Source organism: Amphiura filiformis, chromosome 11 (genome assembly GCF_039555335.1).
Source record: "Amphiura filiformis chromosome 11, Afil_fr2py, whole genome shotgun sequence".
Lineage (NCBI taxonomy): Eukaryota > Metazoa > Echinodermata > Ophiuroidea > Amphilepidida > Amphiuridae > Amphiura > Amphiura filiformis.
The window spans coordinates 36,402,728-36,422,414 of NC_092638.1; the positions used below are offsets into that span (position 1 = coordinate 36,402,728).

General features: G+C 37.2%; 1 protein-coding gene across 2 annotated transcripts in view; it reads right to left on the bottom strand.

Moving 5' to 3' along the window:
- Positions 1–1,197: 1,197 nt before the first annotated feature.
- Positions 1,198–19,687, bottom strand: part of LOC140164793 (peroxisomal acyl-coenzyme A oxidase 3-like) — a 28,656-nt gene continuing 10,166 nt past the window's right edge. For both annotated transcript variants that reach the window (XM_072188159.1, XM_072188158.1), the window contains exons 3-15: positions 19,264–19,338; positions 17,942–18,031; positions 16,253–16,485; positions 15,527–15,623; positions 14,991–15,173; positions 11,732–11,854; positions 10,295–10,415; positions 7,732–7,854; positions 7,040–7,150; positions 6,692–6,846; positions 5,835–5,970; positions 4,208–4,362; positions 1,198–3,095 (exon numbers count right to left, since the gene is read on the bottom strand). In XM_072188159.1, the coding sequence (XP_072044260.1) occupies positions 2,970–3,095; positions 4,208–4,362; positions 5,835–5,970; positions 6,692–6,846; positions 7,040–7,150; positions 7,732–7,854; positions 10,295–10,415; positions 11,732–11,854; positions 14,991–15,173; positions 15,527–15,623; positions 16,253–16,485; positions 17,942–18,031; positions 19,264–19,338 (1,728 nt within the window). In that variant the 3' untranslated portion in view covers positions 1,198–2,969. The remainder of the gene's footprint in view (positions 3,096–4,207; positions 4,363–5,834; positions 5,971–6,691; positions 6,847–7,039; positions 7,151–7,731; positions 7,855–10,294; positions 10,416–11,731; positions 11,855–14,990; positions 15,174–15,526; positions 15,624–16,252; positions 16,486–17,941; positions 18,032–19,263; positions 19,339–19,687) is intronic.

Genomic DNA, 19,687 nt, shown 5'->3' on the forward strand with positions numbered 1-19,687 from the left:
TGCATTGCTTGGCTCATAATAAAAAATACATTTAGACCATTATTATAATTGGTACGTTCTTGCCGTTGATGGGGTAAACATTACATTACATTACAAGCATTTATATAGTGCATCTACATCAATATCACATATTATAAAATAATGAAAGAGAGGTCAAGAAGAATGGTATCACATGTATAATCAACAAATCATAGCCCTAACATCTAAAACATTTGTTTTAGAACAAACATGGGCTGTTGATACTAGGACTGCTACAGTACATAAAACTTTAAATATTATTAATAATATTTTATTTCAGATTAACACATGAGACCTATCACATCATGAACATATTACAACAGTTGTCCTAAAATTTGTACATTTAGATTTCATAAACAAATGAACTGATACTTTAACTGTAAAATGATATTTCACACATTGGAATTTGGATTTCCAACAAGTACTCTGCTTTCATGTGATGGGTCACAAATAAATGTGATTTTCATATTTAAATTACAAGCAAATTATGCATTTATGTTAAATGTGACAATCACATTGACAATTATTCAAAATAGTGCTTTAAAATAATCAATACTGATAAAGTAGCTACTTGGTATTCAAGGTAGTGGGATGTGCAAAAACTAATCAACAAATAGGTCTTGGGTTCAATTCTCAGTCAAGGAATGAATTTATTAAAATTTTCTCGGCCATCTCAAGGGAAAGATTAGTTATTGTGCAGGAATCAATACTGCTCTCTATTACATAATTTAATTTGTATGATGCAATTTCAAATTCACAAAATATATACATCTCATTTTGGTCAACTCATTCACATCACACAAATAAATATCAATATTAATCTTCATGTAATTAATCTTCATTCTCCATGTAAAAAAAAAAAAAAAAAAGTATACCTCGTAGCTTGCAAAGATTTTGAAATCCAATGTGGTATAGTCTTAATGAGCTTGAAATGCTCAAAACTTTCAGAATACATACTTTTACACATCATGAAGTATTTGCACCAATTTATAGTGTTAATCACAATTCTTTCAACAAATGATTTGAAAACATTTTTAACGATATTTTTGTTTCAATTGAGGGAAACAATTAAAGCCTTAATGTACAATCTTTTTTTAGAATATACCTTTATTTTTTCAAAATTAAGCCTACATAATATCATCATCACGGGATGATTTTATCATCGCCATCATCATCATCATCATCATCATCATCATCATCATCATCATCATCATCATCATCATCATCATAATAATAATAATAATACTGTCAGTATGATCGCAAATCGTAGTCTCCTACGAATCCAGTTTGGTTACGCTCCCTCCACATGTGGAGGGAGTGTAACCAGACTGGCTGCGTAGGAGACTAACTCCGAGGCCGCATTGCCGTCCTTATCCAAATAGTGCGAGATATTACGAGTGATAGAGGTGAAGTTTATGATGTCGTTTCTTTGCCAATTTCCAATGTTTTTCGCGTCCAAATGTTTTGGGAACTTTCATAATGATTGCATATTATCATTTTGGAAGAAAAAAAGAAAAATCTAAATAATTTAAAAAGATCGTACATTAAGGCTTTAAATTTGCAAATTTCGTCGAGACAAATGTGCACTGCAAAATGAATGGGTGTGGCATCTCTATGACATAACTTTTTTGTATTTGCCTAATTTTGATTTAAATAATTTGCATATGATACATATCATACATGTAACTATATACTGTAGTCACTCCAAAACACCCTTAACATCTTGTGTTTAAAAGGACACGAAGAAATATTTTAGGTGTGAGAAGCTATATGGGAAAGCCTATTAAATACACTAATGAATTGGAAAGTATAGAAAAGGTGTTGGTCTGCCTTTATTACAATGCCCCTGATTGGTTAATTACATGATATAATCATCTGAGTAACCAATCAAAATAGAGCATTGTAAGATCTCTCAGCAATTTCAAAATGGGATTAAACGACCTTAAACACAAGGTGAAAAGGGTATTCTAAAAAATAAGAAAATTGAAGAGTTCTCAGATAGTGTTTTAGTTTTTAAATTGCACTTTTGGATTCATTTTTGTTCAGGGTTATGTAACACAGATCACTGAATTTATAATGCCCCTGATATCTAATATTTTTATGATACTAATTTTTTGCAACTTGAACTGTTCAGAGCAGTTTTGCATTTTCTTGTATTAACAATTACAAACAGTTACACAAAGGTTATGGGTACAAACTATTTTCGCAACCTTTTTAAATCCATGGTTCTGAAATTTACCTCAAAAAAAAAAACCTGGCGAAAATTTCCTGCTATAATTTTTCCAAAGTTCCTTTGACAGCGTTAACCATCGCGTATACGTGCGCGACGTCAAGCCTGTGCATTGGACCTTGTGCAAAATAATACGTGCTGGACGGCTAGCAGTACTCTTAATTTGTAAAAGGAAATCAGAATAACATTATATGCAGTAGTTTTCACACATTCAAAAAAAATTGTGGTATCAATCTAAACATTTTTTCTGTTTAAGAATACATATAATAACTAGAAAATATTCTGCTGCTTACATTTTGATGTCAACAGAGGGGCCAAATATGAAAATAAAAGCAAGAGCCCCACTGCCAATGCTTATTTTTCTCTATGAGCTTAATCTACATAAAGGTAACTACACTTTTGTTTTATGGTTTGATTTATATGTATACATATTGAGTTAACCTTTTTTGCACAAATTTGATGTACATGTACTATCATGAAAAGGCACTAGTAGTGCAAACAGTCTATATTGGCAAGTATTTTTTACATATAAAACCCAGCTTGGTCATCCAAGGGGGCAAAAGCATGGTAGTAGAAAAATTTGCCCAGATTGGAGGTGACACAAAAGGGCTGATTTTACATAAAATATTATTAAGCTTTTTTCATACTGTTACTGAACATATTTTTTGAGGGGCATTTTGCCCCGCTGCTGGTTATGTCCTGCTGTGTTTAATCCTGTTATCTACAACTTGGCTTCAGGAATGTCTCGAGACCCCATTTTAGGTTTGTCCATGAACTCCATCCACCAAGATGGCCGCTCCAGGCTGCCGGGATTCTGGAGGAAGGCACCATACAGACGCTGGTATATCTAGAAAGGTGAACAAATAAGCAAGCAGTTTTACCACTTAGTAGAGGAAGTGAATCAATCATGTGGTTACTTATCCACCCAATTGGGTGATTTGTTTCTCTACTGGATTTAGTAAACACACCCAAATATTACAATTTTGACTGTTTTTATCACTGTTTTGGGCTACTTGATAGCCACCCAAACCCAGCTGCCTTGACATGATCAATACGCCCAATCGCCATTGTAACTTCCGGTTTTTGGGACACTTTGACCTCTGACATATCGGGGAAATTGCAGTCATTATTATTAATTGATTTATTATTGTCGTAATGAATATCGTTAAAAATACTTAAATATTTTATTTATTCAATAATAATGGTTTTGGGTTTGTTTTCAGTCTTGTAAAACATGTTAGATTATATTTTGAACGCACAAAAACCAACTTTTCTGAATTTTCCCAATAGGTCAGAGGGCAAAGTGTTCCAAAACTGCAAAAACTGTCCCACAATGCATTGCAAACTTCCAATGCCGATTTGGCTTATGCCCCCTCCATATACCACTTCAGTTTTAAAAAATGTGGTTACTTTTTGATCTGAAAAACTGGGGTTGCTTAAATTTGGTCAATAAATTTGTGGCCACCCTGGATATAAGATCATCAATATTTTGTCTGCACCCAAGATTTCAAGACCTGTGAAGGAGTATGTCACTCCTGTCAGACAGCCTCTGATTTTTCTGAGAATGGTGCATCACATACATAGCAAAGCACAGCTTGTGGATGACAATCACTGAAATGTGCATCTCATAGCTTCTGAAATTACTAATCATTTCATGATTCTATAACTTTTTTTTTTTTGGTTGTTCTTCAAAGTTGGCACACCTTTATCATGTCTTACTAAACATTACATGTACATCATGGTTCTAAAATCTAGACCCTTGTGGAAAGTAAGTTGTTGAGGTATTGGCCTATCACCACCCATGTCTATTTGGTAGTTTCCAATATATTAATAAAATTACATACAGGCTGCTACAACAAGACACTTTCTCTGCATTAGCCATTAACAGTAGTGAATGAAGAAAGTTTGTAATCTCCTGCTCCGAAGCCGAATGAAATGAATAAAATAATATGTCATTACCTTTCCATCTGAGCTACCAATGGGTGAATTGAGGACACCATCAGGAGGAGCAAAGACGTCTATCAAAGAGACCGCTTGGTCTTTGAGTTGTCCACATAGGGTGATGATGGCACTACGTAAAAGACGAGCTGGCTCACTACCGCTGAAATAACCACCTGCAATAATCAAAATGAAAGGAGTGAAATTGAAAGTGATGCAATCTCTAGCAAATCACACACCTTGTGTGCTTCCTTGGAATGGGCGGGCCCATCCGAACCACCCTGGCTGGGTCAGGGTTATAGAGCCCCATATGCCTACCAAGTGACAATAAAATTCAATAGCATGTATGTATATTTTCTATGCACACTTAGGTAGATTCACAGGGACAGCCAACATTGAGGTGCAATTTCTGCTCATCCAGAAGAAGATGATAGGATAGAAATGTGCATGCCTACATATTTTACTAATTGCTTTTTTTTCTGTAAACATTTTTGATAGACGAGCAGCATGGTAAAGTGGTTAAGGTCACAGATCCTGGTGCTAGAGGTGCATGGTTTGATTCCCGGTATAGGCGGTATAGCAATTAACTGCTCTCTTTATCACTTTTTGAATTGTGGGGTTGCTGCAGTGGAAGACAAAGATCATACAGCCAGTTCCTGTCAGTGTAATACCAGGCTGTTCATACACCATGCCCTGAGCATCATGTGAGAACAGTAGAACGCAGAATGATTCACTCTGATAAAGACACAACTTGCAGCATGAAAAAGCTCATATATCTGTAGACTATGCCATAGTCGAATTTTATTAAAAAAATTTTATTATTAGTCATGATGAACCCATTTCGTTGAACTCAAAATTATACTGATGTTTATTAAAATTAAAGTATTCAATAGTAAAATGGTCATAAAGAGTTAAAAATATCAGACGATTAGTGACAATAAAAGTAATTGAATGCAACATTATCTTGCATAATTATAACGGCTCACTTTAATACTGAACAATTCTGATTTTGGAATCTACCAGTTTATTGATAGCGAACCCCGAAATTTCGACTATGAACTTTGAATTGTAAGCAGAACTTTATCCCCTGGACTTTGCTCTCTAAAAACACACTGTCAAGCATACTTGTTTATCAGTCCATTAACCACAAGTACGCGCCAGATGTTTGATGAGAGATTAACTTTCGCGTCGACACAAAAGCACCACAAATACCACAGACAGTTGTTTACGGTGCAGTTAATGGTAATGGCGCGGGCCCAGACGATTTAAACCATAGCGAGGTATGGGCGACCAATCACAAGGCAGATCCATTTAAAGATGCATTACATCATGGCCAATTTTAGTCAGGCCAGAAATTGGCCTAACTCTCCATAGAGTCCCGTGTTAAAAATCTTAACCGCAAGGCAATGTCAGTAGTCCACTTGGGAAGCTCGCAAACAGAGGGAGTAGGGTGACTGATCCGATGTGAAAATCTATCAATTGTGCACACATTAATTAAATCAGAGTTTTAAGCTTAAATACAATATCCAGAGTATGCACAATGGGCAACGGGGTAGTCTAATATATCTGTGACCTGTCGTTTTGCCACCTACATCAAAAAATAATAACACATTTTCTACATTGCGCCCACATAAAACCTGTTCCTTACCTTGGTATAGAGTGGCAGTGTGTTTTTCAAGACTCCAGAGGCCATAGAGGGCACACAACTGAGTCAGTATTGTTGCTAGCTCAGGTGTAATATCCGGGTTCTGACAGAAATTGTACAACTCCTGGAGAGCTGTATGCTGCAAACCAAACAAACATGATTTCCACTGAGTCAAGTACCAGGTTACTAAATAAGAACTATTCCACAAATCCAAGAATTTTTTGATATTTTAATAAAGTTGTTGTAATTAAGCTTTATAATGAACTTTTTTTCAACCATGTACACTTTTAAAGACATAGCACAAAATATGCATGATTTGAAAACATTGAGTGTGGGTTTGGGTCAGGGTTTGCAGGTATTTTTCTGGCAGAAATGGCAAAAACTAAAAAAGTGATAAATGATTCACTCTTTTTCATCTCAAACAAATTATTAAGTAACAAACATAATTTCCTGATTGTAACAAGATCAGATTTTGCAATTATAAGTAGCATATTAAAAAATTAAAGGCATGTGTTCTCATTGCTCACTAGTGCATTTAACTAAAATGCAATATCAAATTAACATTAACATATTAAAAAGTGTACACGCACACATACATGTGCGGTTTATTGGCACGTTTGCAGTGCAACCACGAAGTAGCATTGACATCACTACGAAACTTGAGGTGAATCAAATTATACACAGGTCTTGTCCTCAGAATCGGCATAGGCAATTTGTACAGAGTACCGCTAGCCTGACATTGTGAGCAGACTGATTAAAAAACACCAAGTAAGAAGACAGTATCTGCTCTATTAATTTATATAGATATTGCATTTTTACTTGGTAATGCAGAAATAGTTTCATAAATATTCAAAACTTACCTCAATATATGCTAGTGATAGTGACCTACAGAAATAGACCTGGCTATCATTCCTTGCTGTGAATGGATCTTTGCCATTCCCCAGCTGTGACTGAACCTTGTGAGCACTCTCTTGAAGGAGATACACTACCAACCACTTGTAGGCATCAAGGGATACTGGGAGCAAAAAAATTGAAATAATAAAGAAGTAAAGTACTGGTACACTAGCTTTCAGAAAAGAATGCCACTCTTTTGATGCAAACACCATGTTAATGCATGACATACATGTATGCAGGGTTTTGTACTCCCATCATGAGCGCTGAACGAAGCTTTGATGCATAATGAAGATATTATAATATCATAATCTTACCTCTAGGGTTGAGCATATCTTGTTCTGTTCTGCCGCTAAACCTGTGTTTGATAATATTGAACATATCATCCAAGAAATCTATGGATCCCATCGGGGAGGACAAGGTCTGACCTATATTAAGAAAAGAATATACACACAAAAAAAATCAGATTTGAGATAAGAATATTGAACATAAATGAACAAATATATATGCAACAAACAAATAATCAACACTAAACCTTTTAGAACTTAAAATGCTATTATAGACTTTGTCAGGATTCAGATAAGGCCTAAAAAGTCTAGGGTCGGGCCTATATTTAGGGTCGGTCGGGTTACGCCAATCAAACAATTTTGTTAGGCCTAATTCATAACTATCAAAACAAACCAAGCAATTTCAACGCAGTGCACACCACATTCAATACACTGCATCAAGTAATAGCAATGCAGTACATGATTGGTGTGAACAATTATACCATGTCACAGGCTCCTCATGCTCTGCCGTACATGTAAGTGTGTGATTAGTTGTGGTGTTCATGCTTTTACGTACACAACATCTTACGGAACTAATTTCTACTAATTTCCATTAGCTTGTTGAAAAGGTCTATTAACATTTTGAAAATTTGTTTTAAAAATTGATTTTAAAAATGTTTTCTAAAGACATAATTGCATAAATTTGCAGGAAAGCTACATGGACACAAACATAAATTGCTTACCATCTCTTTTGCCCTGTGCTACTCCTAACAGATAGTTACTAGTCTGTTGCAACAGGACATTGTTGTCACCTTCATAAGTACAGTTGGGGTCATTGTCATCTCGGAGCTTGCCAATCCCATTCACTGAAATGACAATAGTTAACCATCATATGAATATAAGAAACTATACCACAGTCACTGCTGAATTTGGTACGAGATGAAAATGTACAATGTCACAAGTTTTAAAACACATTCTTAAATTAACACTTTTGTGTAGCGATTTTTTAAGGGCAAATAATGATTTGATTGTAAAATCTACACAATTATAATTAAAGACCAAATTAAAAAGACTAGTTTGCGTCTGACGTCAGAGGAAAGGCGCAATGTGATTGATTGCTGACCTGCGCAGTACAGCATTTTTGGTCTACTTGACAGGACGTCATACGCGAACTAGTCTTTTTAATTCGGTCTTCAATTATACTCCAAATCGGTCACATCATCAAACTCTGAGGGTGTGACAAAACATGTGATGTCACCAAATCTTGTGCTCTATGACGAAAATATACGTTCTGCGTTACGTCACGGGTCTATTACATCTGTCCATTAAATGCGCTATAATGTCAAAGTTGTGGCTACATCATAGATATCTGGGGCACCTCAGATCATTACCAGGTCTGCGCATACGAAAGCAATTCAGGTGTTCCATCAAAGCTTTCGTCGTGTGCTGCCACCTAGCGGTGGTTCCGGGAACGTGGCGTCTAGAAATACAACTACCTTAAATCATTCAACATTTAATACATATTGGACATTTATATCTAACATTGCTGGCAATTAAGTTACAACCCTTGCTGCACACAAAAATAAAATTTTAATTGTTTACATTTCCAGCATGCCAAATACATATTTTTTTAATTGTTTAGCAGGGTACAGTTTTGACATACAGTGCCAGTGGTGGCACCAGGATTTTTTTCTGACAGGCAGGGGGGCAGCGTGAAATTTTGTTGGGCAATAACCTGGAACATTTTCCTTCAAAATGTGTGGCAGTTTTTGCCCAAAAAAAGGAGGTGTTTTTTTTTGCCAAATCCATGATTTTTGCCCAAACTGGGATGATTTTCACCCAAAATATGGCTATTTTCACTACATATAGAGGACGGGGGGACCGGGGGGGGTGCCACCGCCAGTTTCGAACTTGAGGTCTAAGGAACTAATCGGCAGGTCAAAAAGGGGTCTAGGGAACTGATCGGCCGGTCAAAAAGGGGGGTCTTGGGAACTGTTTGACCGGCCAAAAGGGGGGGTCTTGGGAACTGATCAGCCGCCAAAATCTGAAAAATCTCAGCAACTAAACCATGCAGGCCAAACCAGGGTTCAATTTTGTTGCGTTTTTGCCACAGATTTTTGAAGGAACCGATTTCACTTTGAATTGTGCATTAAATTGATTAAATCAGGAAAACCATTAATGCAAAATAGGTCTGTTTTGGCCTATTACGATGAAAATCTCAGCAAGAGCCAAAGCAAAACAGCATTCGAATCAAAATTACTAGACCCTGCAGACCTACAATCTATGCTATTAGCCTACTGATAATTATAGCAGCAGCTAGCAGCATTACATAGAAGCCCACCATAAAAACAAACCCACAAGAATATTTTTTTTGAGTGCCGAAAAGAAAAACATTTTGACTACATTGAACTGCATGAGATGATTGAGTGAAGTGTGCAGAATTTGACACCATTCCTCTAGACCAGTAGATCGTAAATTACCTTTTAATTCACTGTTATGGCCAGCTGCAAGGATGTGCACACAATTATTTGAGGTACTTTTCCTCATATTTGGCAATTTTATTTCCAAAAGAGATCTCAAAATCATTTATTTCTAGCAAAATGTTCATCAGCTGAAGGCATCGGCATCGCGGCAGGCACTCGGCAGTGCAGTGCTGTTTATAAACAACAAACCAGTGTTGCCACTACTAAAGGAGCGCAAAATCCCTCCCAAAGTTCACCTTATTCCTAATACAATGTGTTTCAATGGGGAAGAAATTTATGGAAAATTCCCTTTGAAGTTTTTGGGCTCATAAAAGTAGCTAGCTTGGGCTTGAAATAGTAGGACAGAAAACACGCCTGTCAAGATGCCAATGAGAGCGGAAATCGATGATCTGAGGGTCTATGGAACGGCTAGAAAAATTTCGGGCTTCAGAGCGGGCAATCAATGAATTCAGAGGGTCTAAGGAACGGCTAGCGGCTCTGAAAAAGGGGGTCGTCGCCATGCACACATACCCGTATAGCTGGGAATGCGAGTGCCCCGGGACGGGGGAATGGGGAGGATGAATGCTCCTTTGTCACCATCAGTGTACAGTGCAAGAATCAAACTTGATTTGTGCAATAGTTATTTGCAAAAATAATTTGATTCTCACCCAATCTTTGATGTGTGAACATCAAGTTTATGAGAATCAAGTACAAATTTAAATGTTCAATATCTTTGTGAGAATTGATTTGCTGATTCTTGACAAAATTCTAGACCTGTTCAGCTATATTCACAATCATAAATCTACTGACCCCCTATGAGGTGTGACAATTGACCAGTACTGACCTGCAAGATAGCCATGTCCACCACAAGCTTCTCTGCATTCTTGAATACCATCCCTAGCTGTCCATCCTGCTAATGGTTTGCTAGCGCTAGATATGGCATGAATTTCTCGGCCCAAATAAGCCTACAGCAAATGAAGAAAATCATCAACTTTGAATCATCGTAGTATAACACTGCTTATACAGTAAGTATTCCACTTGTCCTGAACAAGATTTTATATAATGAAAGACAGAGATAAAAAGATTAGATCACGTCCCACATCAGGGCAAAAGCGTTGTGATTGGTGGCCGCCCTGCGCAGTACGGCATTTTCTGTCTAGTTGTTAGAATTTCAGACGCGAACTAGTCTTTTTATCTCTGTCTTTCATTAGAGCTTGGTTTTTACGATAATTGGTATGCCACCCACGAACACCGACACCGCCTGGCTAATAATTATTTGGTGGAGCAGAGACATTAAAATGAATACACGGGATCGATACACGTGAATTGCTATGCACGATTTTGATATCAGACGAAAATCTTCGGATAGTGGGTTAGAAATTGATGAATATCTCCCATAAATGAATTTTTCTCAAGAAACCAGATGTGGTCTCATACACTTGAAAATACGTGTTGAACAGATATGATAGTCGCTAGAATGCGCTTTGAAAATTGGCCGTGCGCTTTGAACTCAAAATCTGACAATTTTATATTGCGTTGGTCCTGTATTACAGCGTGTAGTACAGCTGCACTCACTGTAGGCAGTATAAAAGTCGATGACCATTGACCTCAATGGGGTATACAAGCTTATTCACGCACAACCAAGATCAATTACACGGCTATTGTGTATAGCCTTAGTTATGTCCCTCGACTAATTATTGGTTTTAAAGAGCTTTAAAGGTTTGAACCAAATGGCTAATCGTGGCTGTGGATTCAACCTACCATGGCGATTCCTGCCATGAAGATATAGGGTCGATGACACTGTGCCACGAGCTGCGCTTTATTCTGTGAGTATACACCGTTCTTATAATAATCACAGGGTGAAGACATGAGCAGCGTAAAGGATTCTATAGTTGCACCAGCGTTAGTAATTGTTACACATTATATACCACTAAATTCTTATACACTTTTCCAATATTCCCATATTCAGAACTCTCACAGCTAAAATTAACCTATACCCCACAGAAACAACTCAAATGTAGGATAATTTGGAATTTCTTAGCCCCCACAGTTTATAATTTAGTGCAATTTTAGTTCACTAGACCCAACAAAATATTTTGAAATTTTAGCTCATAAGCCCCTATTTTGCCTGAAAATCAGTTCTCAGTCGCACACACCAACATTTAATTTGAGTGCCCCCGGATGACCACAGAAGCAACTTGAAACTAAAAAGCCTGTAAATTATATCCCACCAAAAGTTACAAATATCAAGAAATATAATCTTGACTTGTTCAAAGCATACCTGTCTTTCGCTCTTGTCTCCCATCATCCGTGAAATCTGTGATTCAACAAAGCTCTTGTATATGTACGTTGATAGATTGTGTAGTGCGTAGGCAGCAGCCAGGTATGGTATCAATCGCCATTGCTGATGATGAACAAAAATATGAGAAAATGCTTACAAAAAAAACCTTGACATCATTTGCAATGTGTATGCAAAATGGTGATTTCTCATTCCTCATTTTATTTATCTTAATAATCTCTCACTGAGCTACATACAACTGAAACAGTTGAGACAAAAATTGTGGGGAGTAGCCTAGGTCAATTCATTTTTTTTTAGGAATTTCTTTTTTCTTTTGATTTCATGGTTAGATGTGACGGAACCAAAGAAATCATATATAACAGCTAGAAATGTTGATACGCATACCAATGCGTGGCCGAAGACGAAGCGTAAAACAACTCGGCTTCGCCTCGTTGTTTTACTTAAAATAATGATGTCGCCCGTGTTATATGAGACGATAGATGCACTCCAGGGGCTAAAAACAATACCTTTATTCTCTAAATATAACAGTGATGGAAAGAAAAGTGCAAATCTTCATATTTTTTTGGTGAAAATAATTTTGACAAACTAATGACATTGTACACCTAAAACGTAAAAACGTATTAATGATTAATTAGGTAAAGCCAAATATGGAGGTATCCAAAAGTAAGCTAATTAGAAGGTTCAACGAATCAGAATATGATCCTGGATGCTGGTACAGTATCCAACATTATGTAAATGAGTTGATGGAGGTTACATTAACATGTACAGTACGTAGGTCGCCCCTAGTTGTTATTAGAAGCTCTTTGGATGCAACCAAATTCAGAAACAGAAATGAATGTGAGACACAAAAGCAGAACAAAACATTTTTAAATTTTTATATTTTCAGGAAGTCGACCTCATTACAAGGCGGTTCTCGAACCACGAGTCTCGCCTGCTTTTGTGACCGCTTGCTTTAGCGATAACTGTTGGTAGAGAGGTAAATGAATTTGGCGGTTATCGGCTGGGCACGATTATCTGGCCGATGGTAACTGTACCCACCAAGTTTCATGCCCATGCAACAGTTTTACTAATATGACCTCAGATGAGCCCTGGTGGCCCTGAAATGACCTTCTAAAATTTTGGCACTAAATGTTGACTGTACCCCTTGTGCTAAGTTTTATGCCCATACGACAGTTTTTACTAATTTGACCTCAGATGACCCCTGGTGGCCTCGAAATGACCTTCCAAAAATTTGGCTTTAAATGTTGACTGTACCCATCAAGTTTCATGCCCATACGAGTTTTTACTAATTTGTCCTCAGATGACCCCTGGTGACTCCGAAATTACCTTCCAAATATTTGGTTTTAAATGTTGACTGTACTCACCAAGTTGCATGACCATACGACAGTTTTTACTAATTTGACCTCAGATGACCCCTGGTGACCCCGAAATGACCTTCCAAAATTTGGCTTTAATGTTGACTGTACCCATCAAGTTTCATGTCCATCCAACAGTTTTACTAATTTGACCTCAGATGACCCCGAAATGACCTTCCAAAATTTGGCTTGAAATGTTGACTGTACCCACCAAGTTTCATGTCCATACGACAGTTTTTACTAATTTGACCTCAGATGACCCCTGGTGACCCCAAAATGACCTTCCAAAAATTTACCTTGAAATGTTGACTGTACCCATCAAGTTTCATGCCCATACGAGTTTTTAATAACTTGACCTCCGATGACCCCTGAGTGACCTCGGATGACCCCGTAATGACCTTCCAAAAATTTGGCAAAACCAAAGAACTATTTCATCAAAGTAATAAATCAAAACAGAAAGATGCTTCCTTTACGAGTTATCACTCATTGAAAGTGCTACTTTGCTATACTTTACATGGAAAGCGACTATCTTAAAGTCGTCATATTTCCTTAATTACATGACCGATCAAGCTGTTATTGGGATATGTGATGCACAGTTGAAAATTAATTATTAAAAGATTTGGTGACCTCAGTTGACCTTTGACCTTTTATGTGACCTTTGACCTCACGAAATTGGATAAAGTATGTTGCGCTGAAAAATCAAATTTGGCAATACCAAAGAACTATTTCATCAAATAAATCAAAACAGAAAGATGCTTCCTTTACGAGTTATCACTCATTGAAAGTGCTACTTTGCTATACTTTACAAAGAAAGCGACTATCTTAAAGTCGTCCTATTTCCTTAATTACATGACCGATCAAGCTGTTATTGGGATATGTGATGCACAGTTGAAAATTAATTATTAAAAGATTTGGTGACCTCAGTTAACCTTTGACCTTGTATGTGACCTTTGACCTCATGAAAATCTAATCAGGTCGAGTACCTCTGGCCACGCAACTCCCCACCAAGTTACGTCACTGTACCCCATACGGATCTCCAGATAATCTGTTCACAAGGTATTTTGCTTATTACGCATATATTATGCAAATTAGGTACTTAATTACCATATTTTACGCTCAAAATCTAATCAGGTCGAGAACCTCTGGGCCCGCTTCTCCTCACCAAGTTACGTCCACTGTACCCCATACGGATCTCCAGATAAGCTGTTCACAAGGGTTTTTTGCTTGATACGCATCAAATACGCATAAATTATGCAAATTAGGTACTTAATTAGCATATTTAGCGCTGAAAATCTAATCAGGTTGAGAACATCTGGCCACGCTACTCCCCACCAAGTTACGTCACTGTACCCCATACGGATCTCCAGATAAGCTGTTCACAAGGGGTTTTTGCTTGATACGCATCAAATACGCATAAATTATGCAAATTAGGTACTTAATTAGCATATTTTGCGCTGAAAATCTAATCAGGTCGAGAACATCTGGCCACGCTTACTCCCCACCAAGTTACGTCCACTGTACCCCATACGGATCTCCAGATAATCTGTTCACAAGGTATTTTGCTGATTACGCATAAATTATGCAAATTAGGTACTTAATTACCATATTTTGCGCTCAAAATCTAATCAGGTTGACACCCTTTGGTCATGCTACCCCTTATAAAGTTTCATCATCATAGCGCTTACGGTTCTCAAGATAACGCGTTCACAAGCTTTTTCCGAACACACACACGCACACACACCCCCCACACACACCCCCACACACACACCCCCACACGGACACACACACACCATAGTGATTACTAAGTCTCTCCCTGAACATTCAGGCGAGACAAAAAATGAGGTCGACTTCCTGAAAATATAAAACGACCAACTATCACTACCTACCTGCATTTGATATTCTATTACTGGTAACTCTTCCTTTGGGGTTGGTCCAAATTGTCTCCTGACACAAGAATACCTGATAGCAATCGTTAGTGCTGACTTCAAGTTAGTTGTAGCCATGCTAGTAATACCTACACGACCACCGGACAGGGCACCGAGGGAGGCACCAAATCGCTTGCTGGGATCCTGAAAATTGGGAGATTATATATGGTATGGTTTAACAAGTTGTCTGGATTGTGTACACTTACAGCTGAAATTACAAATTTATCATTGTATGTCTTCTTTCAGCAATAAATATGAATGAGGAAAAGTTCAATAGATGTTTATCCATAATTCTTAATATGAAAATTGAAAACAAAAATGCATGGTGATGGACCTGTGGTCACAGGCTGGAGTGCCCATCGTATTTAAATATATCTCTCTTTCGGAGCTATTGGGCCAGACTACTCCATATAAGGAGGGGTGGGGCAATATAATAGGGGGAGTTAATGCAAATCAAACAGATAACACCACCACACAAACAATACATCTCCTCATACCTTATAAGGAGTAACATATTGCCCATCTGGAGTGACATCACCAGTTCTGTTGAGTAGAGCTTCCCTTGGAATACGATGCTGATTGAAAGACACAAATCTGTAAAAAAACCAAAAAACAATATTCAGTTTACTGCTCTATAGGCACTTAAAGGCATCACTTGAAAAAACAGATAAGGAAGTGAGAGTCTAACTAACCAGTTGTAGTCTATATTGGATGGCCCAGGGGAAAATCCTAATTGTAAGACTATATCCATGTGCGCGCCAGGTTCAATTTACACATGTTCATTATACTGTCTGGAGTAGCGTATCCAGGATTTTAGTAAGAGGGGGCAAAGCCACATTTTCGTCCCCATTTGTCAATTTTTTGTCCCATTTTTAGTCAGAGGATACTTTACTCATTGGTATCCCCATTTTATCCCCGAAAATTTTCTAACATTTTCCAAAAATATGCTAATGCAGATGATTATTTAACCAAACCAACATTAATTGTCCATAATTAATTTATGGAAAAAAAATTGATTTAAATCTGTGATTTTTTTGAGAAAAATCATGTGATTAAAAACGCAACTTAAATCAATGTGTTATATATCAAGCAACCCTGAGGTTCATTACTAAGGATATTATACATTTTACTATGGTTTCCCTCAATGTAAGGAAGAAAGGTAGTGCAACTAGGGGGACACAATACTACCCTAAAGAGTCCATAGATTTTGATTCATAACATACCCATTGTCTAATCCATTTTGTCCAAGTTTCTTCCCCATATCACCAACAAGCACTCCCGGCAGTGCCTGTAGAGTGTTCGTATCCCGTACTGGCACCACAAAAGAGTGCAATCCATGGCGGGTTCCATCCTGCATGACGAGTTGTGCGTATACTATTGCGTGAGTGGCGGTTTTGCCTAAAATACCAACCCAGCACTTGGTTGCCTCAAAGTCAGGTGTGTGTAAGATGTATTCCTGTAGACAATGTAGGAAATAATATTGTTAGTACTGTAAACCAAAGGAAGATGGAAGGGCTGGAGGGACATACTCAGAAGATCAACATAAACTGAAGAAATGTTATACTCAAAGAGTCATTCATGTATGAAATAGACTACCGGGTAACCAGGGGCCAGTTTCACAAAGACGTATAAGATCAATCTTAGAATCGATTTAAAGATGGGTGACCTGATCAACAGCCTCATCCCCCCACTTCTTCCTTTTGGCATTTTGGCATCAGAAGGAAGCTCATATTTTATCATAATCCCAGACAAATTTTAGCCCCTAATTATATTCTGTTTGGATGTTATGAATAAAAAAGTGATAGCCTCATCCCCAATTGTGGTATACCACACATACCGTTCTATGAGCCATTGTGAAACACATTTTTACCTCTTCATATCAAAACGGCTGGTGCAATTTACCTCAAAACTTGGGAATTGGATTATTTTGGTACAGGTCTCAATTTAAGGTACAAAACGCTATATGAAAAAAATCCGATCACCTAGGGAATTAAATTGTATGATTGATCCAAATGCTTTTTGAACACATGACTGTTTGATGTATACAGAATTGGCTTCATTATTAACTAAATGCAAACTATAGATGGTGCTATTTATCCTAAATCATATTTCTTTATTTGCAAGGGCTAGGTGGTTAATACTGCCATTAAAACAGCTGGAATAGGTGAAACAAGCAACAAGAAAATTTTATAAACATATTTTATTTAAAAAAAATAGGAATTATTTGTATTAAAAGCTTGAAACAGTAATTTCCAGTAACTAAATAGCGCCACCAATTTTGTCATTAATAGATACATTTTGTATACGAAAAAGCTATAAAAATGCTATAAAAGTGAATAATTTTGTAACAGAGGGGAAATTAAAGTTGAGAATGACTCAAAAGCCTCTGTATATATTAGCATGATATCACATTTAGCTGTTTAAGCCTAAAATTTGGCTGTACATGATGTTTTGTTTGAAAAATTAATAAATGATTCCATCAAACAACCGTGAACAAGGCCCAGGACACATCTACAATGTATACAGTGCATGCCACATCAACAAATTGCTTCAAGAATGGCATTGATCCCTCCCTACAGGGGTCACCTTTATATTTCAGTCCTACCGGACATTCTGTGGGAACTCTAATCCACAGGTTGGAATTCTAATGCACTGTAAATAAGCAGGACCTGATTTTGCAACTCTGCCAATTGTGGAGGCTGCCATACATTGTATGCAATGTGGAAAGTACAGATTTCGTGTGACGTCAGATTTCGTGTGACGGAGCAGCATTGTATCTCGCAACACATTGTCCCAGATGATTAGTACTGGTCAATATCCATTATTTTCTTTTTTTTTTAAACTGAAAGTTAATGCATATGTCAAAACTCCATGAAAGTGTGCAGGGTGTGTGTGGGGTGCATTAATTTTACCTCAGTAGATGGGTCATATGTAGCAGTGGTTCTCATTGCTCTTGTGTTAGTTCCATGAGATAATTCAGTCAGGGCAAAGCAGCCACAGATCTGAAAGGAAACAAAAACAAGGTATTGAATGGATAAGACTACATGTAAAATAGATTTAAATAAATGAAAAATTGATTGATTGGTCACATGATTTAGCAAAACATGGCCAAGTAAATAATTTCACTTTAAATCATCATAGTGTAGCACATGTAGGCATCATGAGCGCTTGCAGAAATATTAAAGTAGATTTTTTAGTATTTCCATGGCCTGGACTGTGCAACCAGCGTACGCGAGTGGTAAACAATCACGCTGATTGGCTGATCAATGGTCTTGACAATATGGCGGTTAGCCCATTAAAGGGGAGAAGACCTTGCCTCTTCAATGCGATCACCAGCGCGTATCCCGGCCACAGAAGTACTAAAAGAATTTAATTTATATTCTCTCTAACCAGAGAAGATGAGAATATTATCTATTCTCATCTTCTCTGCTCTAACCAACTTGCAGATGCCTGGCCCAATTAAGAAATTAAACTACCACACAAACAAATTAACCAAAACCTTTTAATCAGTAAGCAATACATGTAGGTTGTTCGTTTGATTTAAAAAAAAGCACATACTTATATTCATAACTTTAACAGTCTATAATATCGAATTGATTAATTCGAATTAAACAATTCATTGATGTTAGCACTGGGTAGTAGCCATTACTGCCAGTAGACAGGAATTCTAGAAAGTTGACCTCAACGCTGTAGGTGGTCTTCCTGTACTTTTGAATGGTACAGCATTAACCTTGGGCATTTTTTAAACCAAAATTTTGGATTTTTCAGATTTTTTTCTAAGTTAGTGAGAGCATAACAAGACAAGTCGATGGATTTTTATTTCCGTTGGTAGATATTTTTTAAATTAAGTTTTTCATAACATATTAAAAAGGCAGAGACCCCTGATGTATAATAAATTAGCAAGGTAAGTTTTGAGTAACCTTGATGAAAAAAAAAAAAAAAGTGCCTATTCTTTTGTGTGTATGGTCCATCACCTGTCACCTGTAGTCTTGTAACATGTCTAATGGCGCTGCCCATGGCCACTCGATGAATTGTTTAATTCGAATTAATCAATTCGATATTATAGACTGTTTAAGGGTGTCAAGCAATAGGGTGGAGATTAATAAGAGTTCACTGCAATAAGCCAATACAACTTGCATCTGGGGCCTACTTAAATTGCTCTATTTCATAAGAATTTCATGACCCAAGGCATATTGGTCATTGCATTTCTTTACTTAGGACATGCAGAACCTACCTCCAATGTCTCACACTGCACAGCGAAGTGATCATGTCTCTCAGATCCACTGGATCGTACTGTACTGCCAAACATCTGTCAATGAGAAAGTATACTGTACATTTCTTTCATTTTCATTTTGTGAGGAGGTTAGGGGGTTGAGCCCTCTACAAATTGGTTTGCTAACTGACTCCCCCCTCCCCAAAAAAGAACATTTCAACCCCCCCCTACAACCAACCCCCAAGAGAAAATCTCAACCCCTAACCCCAAAATAGTGTGAAATAGAAAGTTGGCCTGGTAAAGAAAATTTTAAGTTTATTTTGGGCAAAGTGCAAAATTGAAAATTGCCCTAGTAAACACACAATTTCATTTTAATTTAAGGCTTAAAATAGTATTACAATTGAAAATCTGAAATTTAACATGAAGGTTTGTCCATACAGACTTG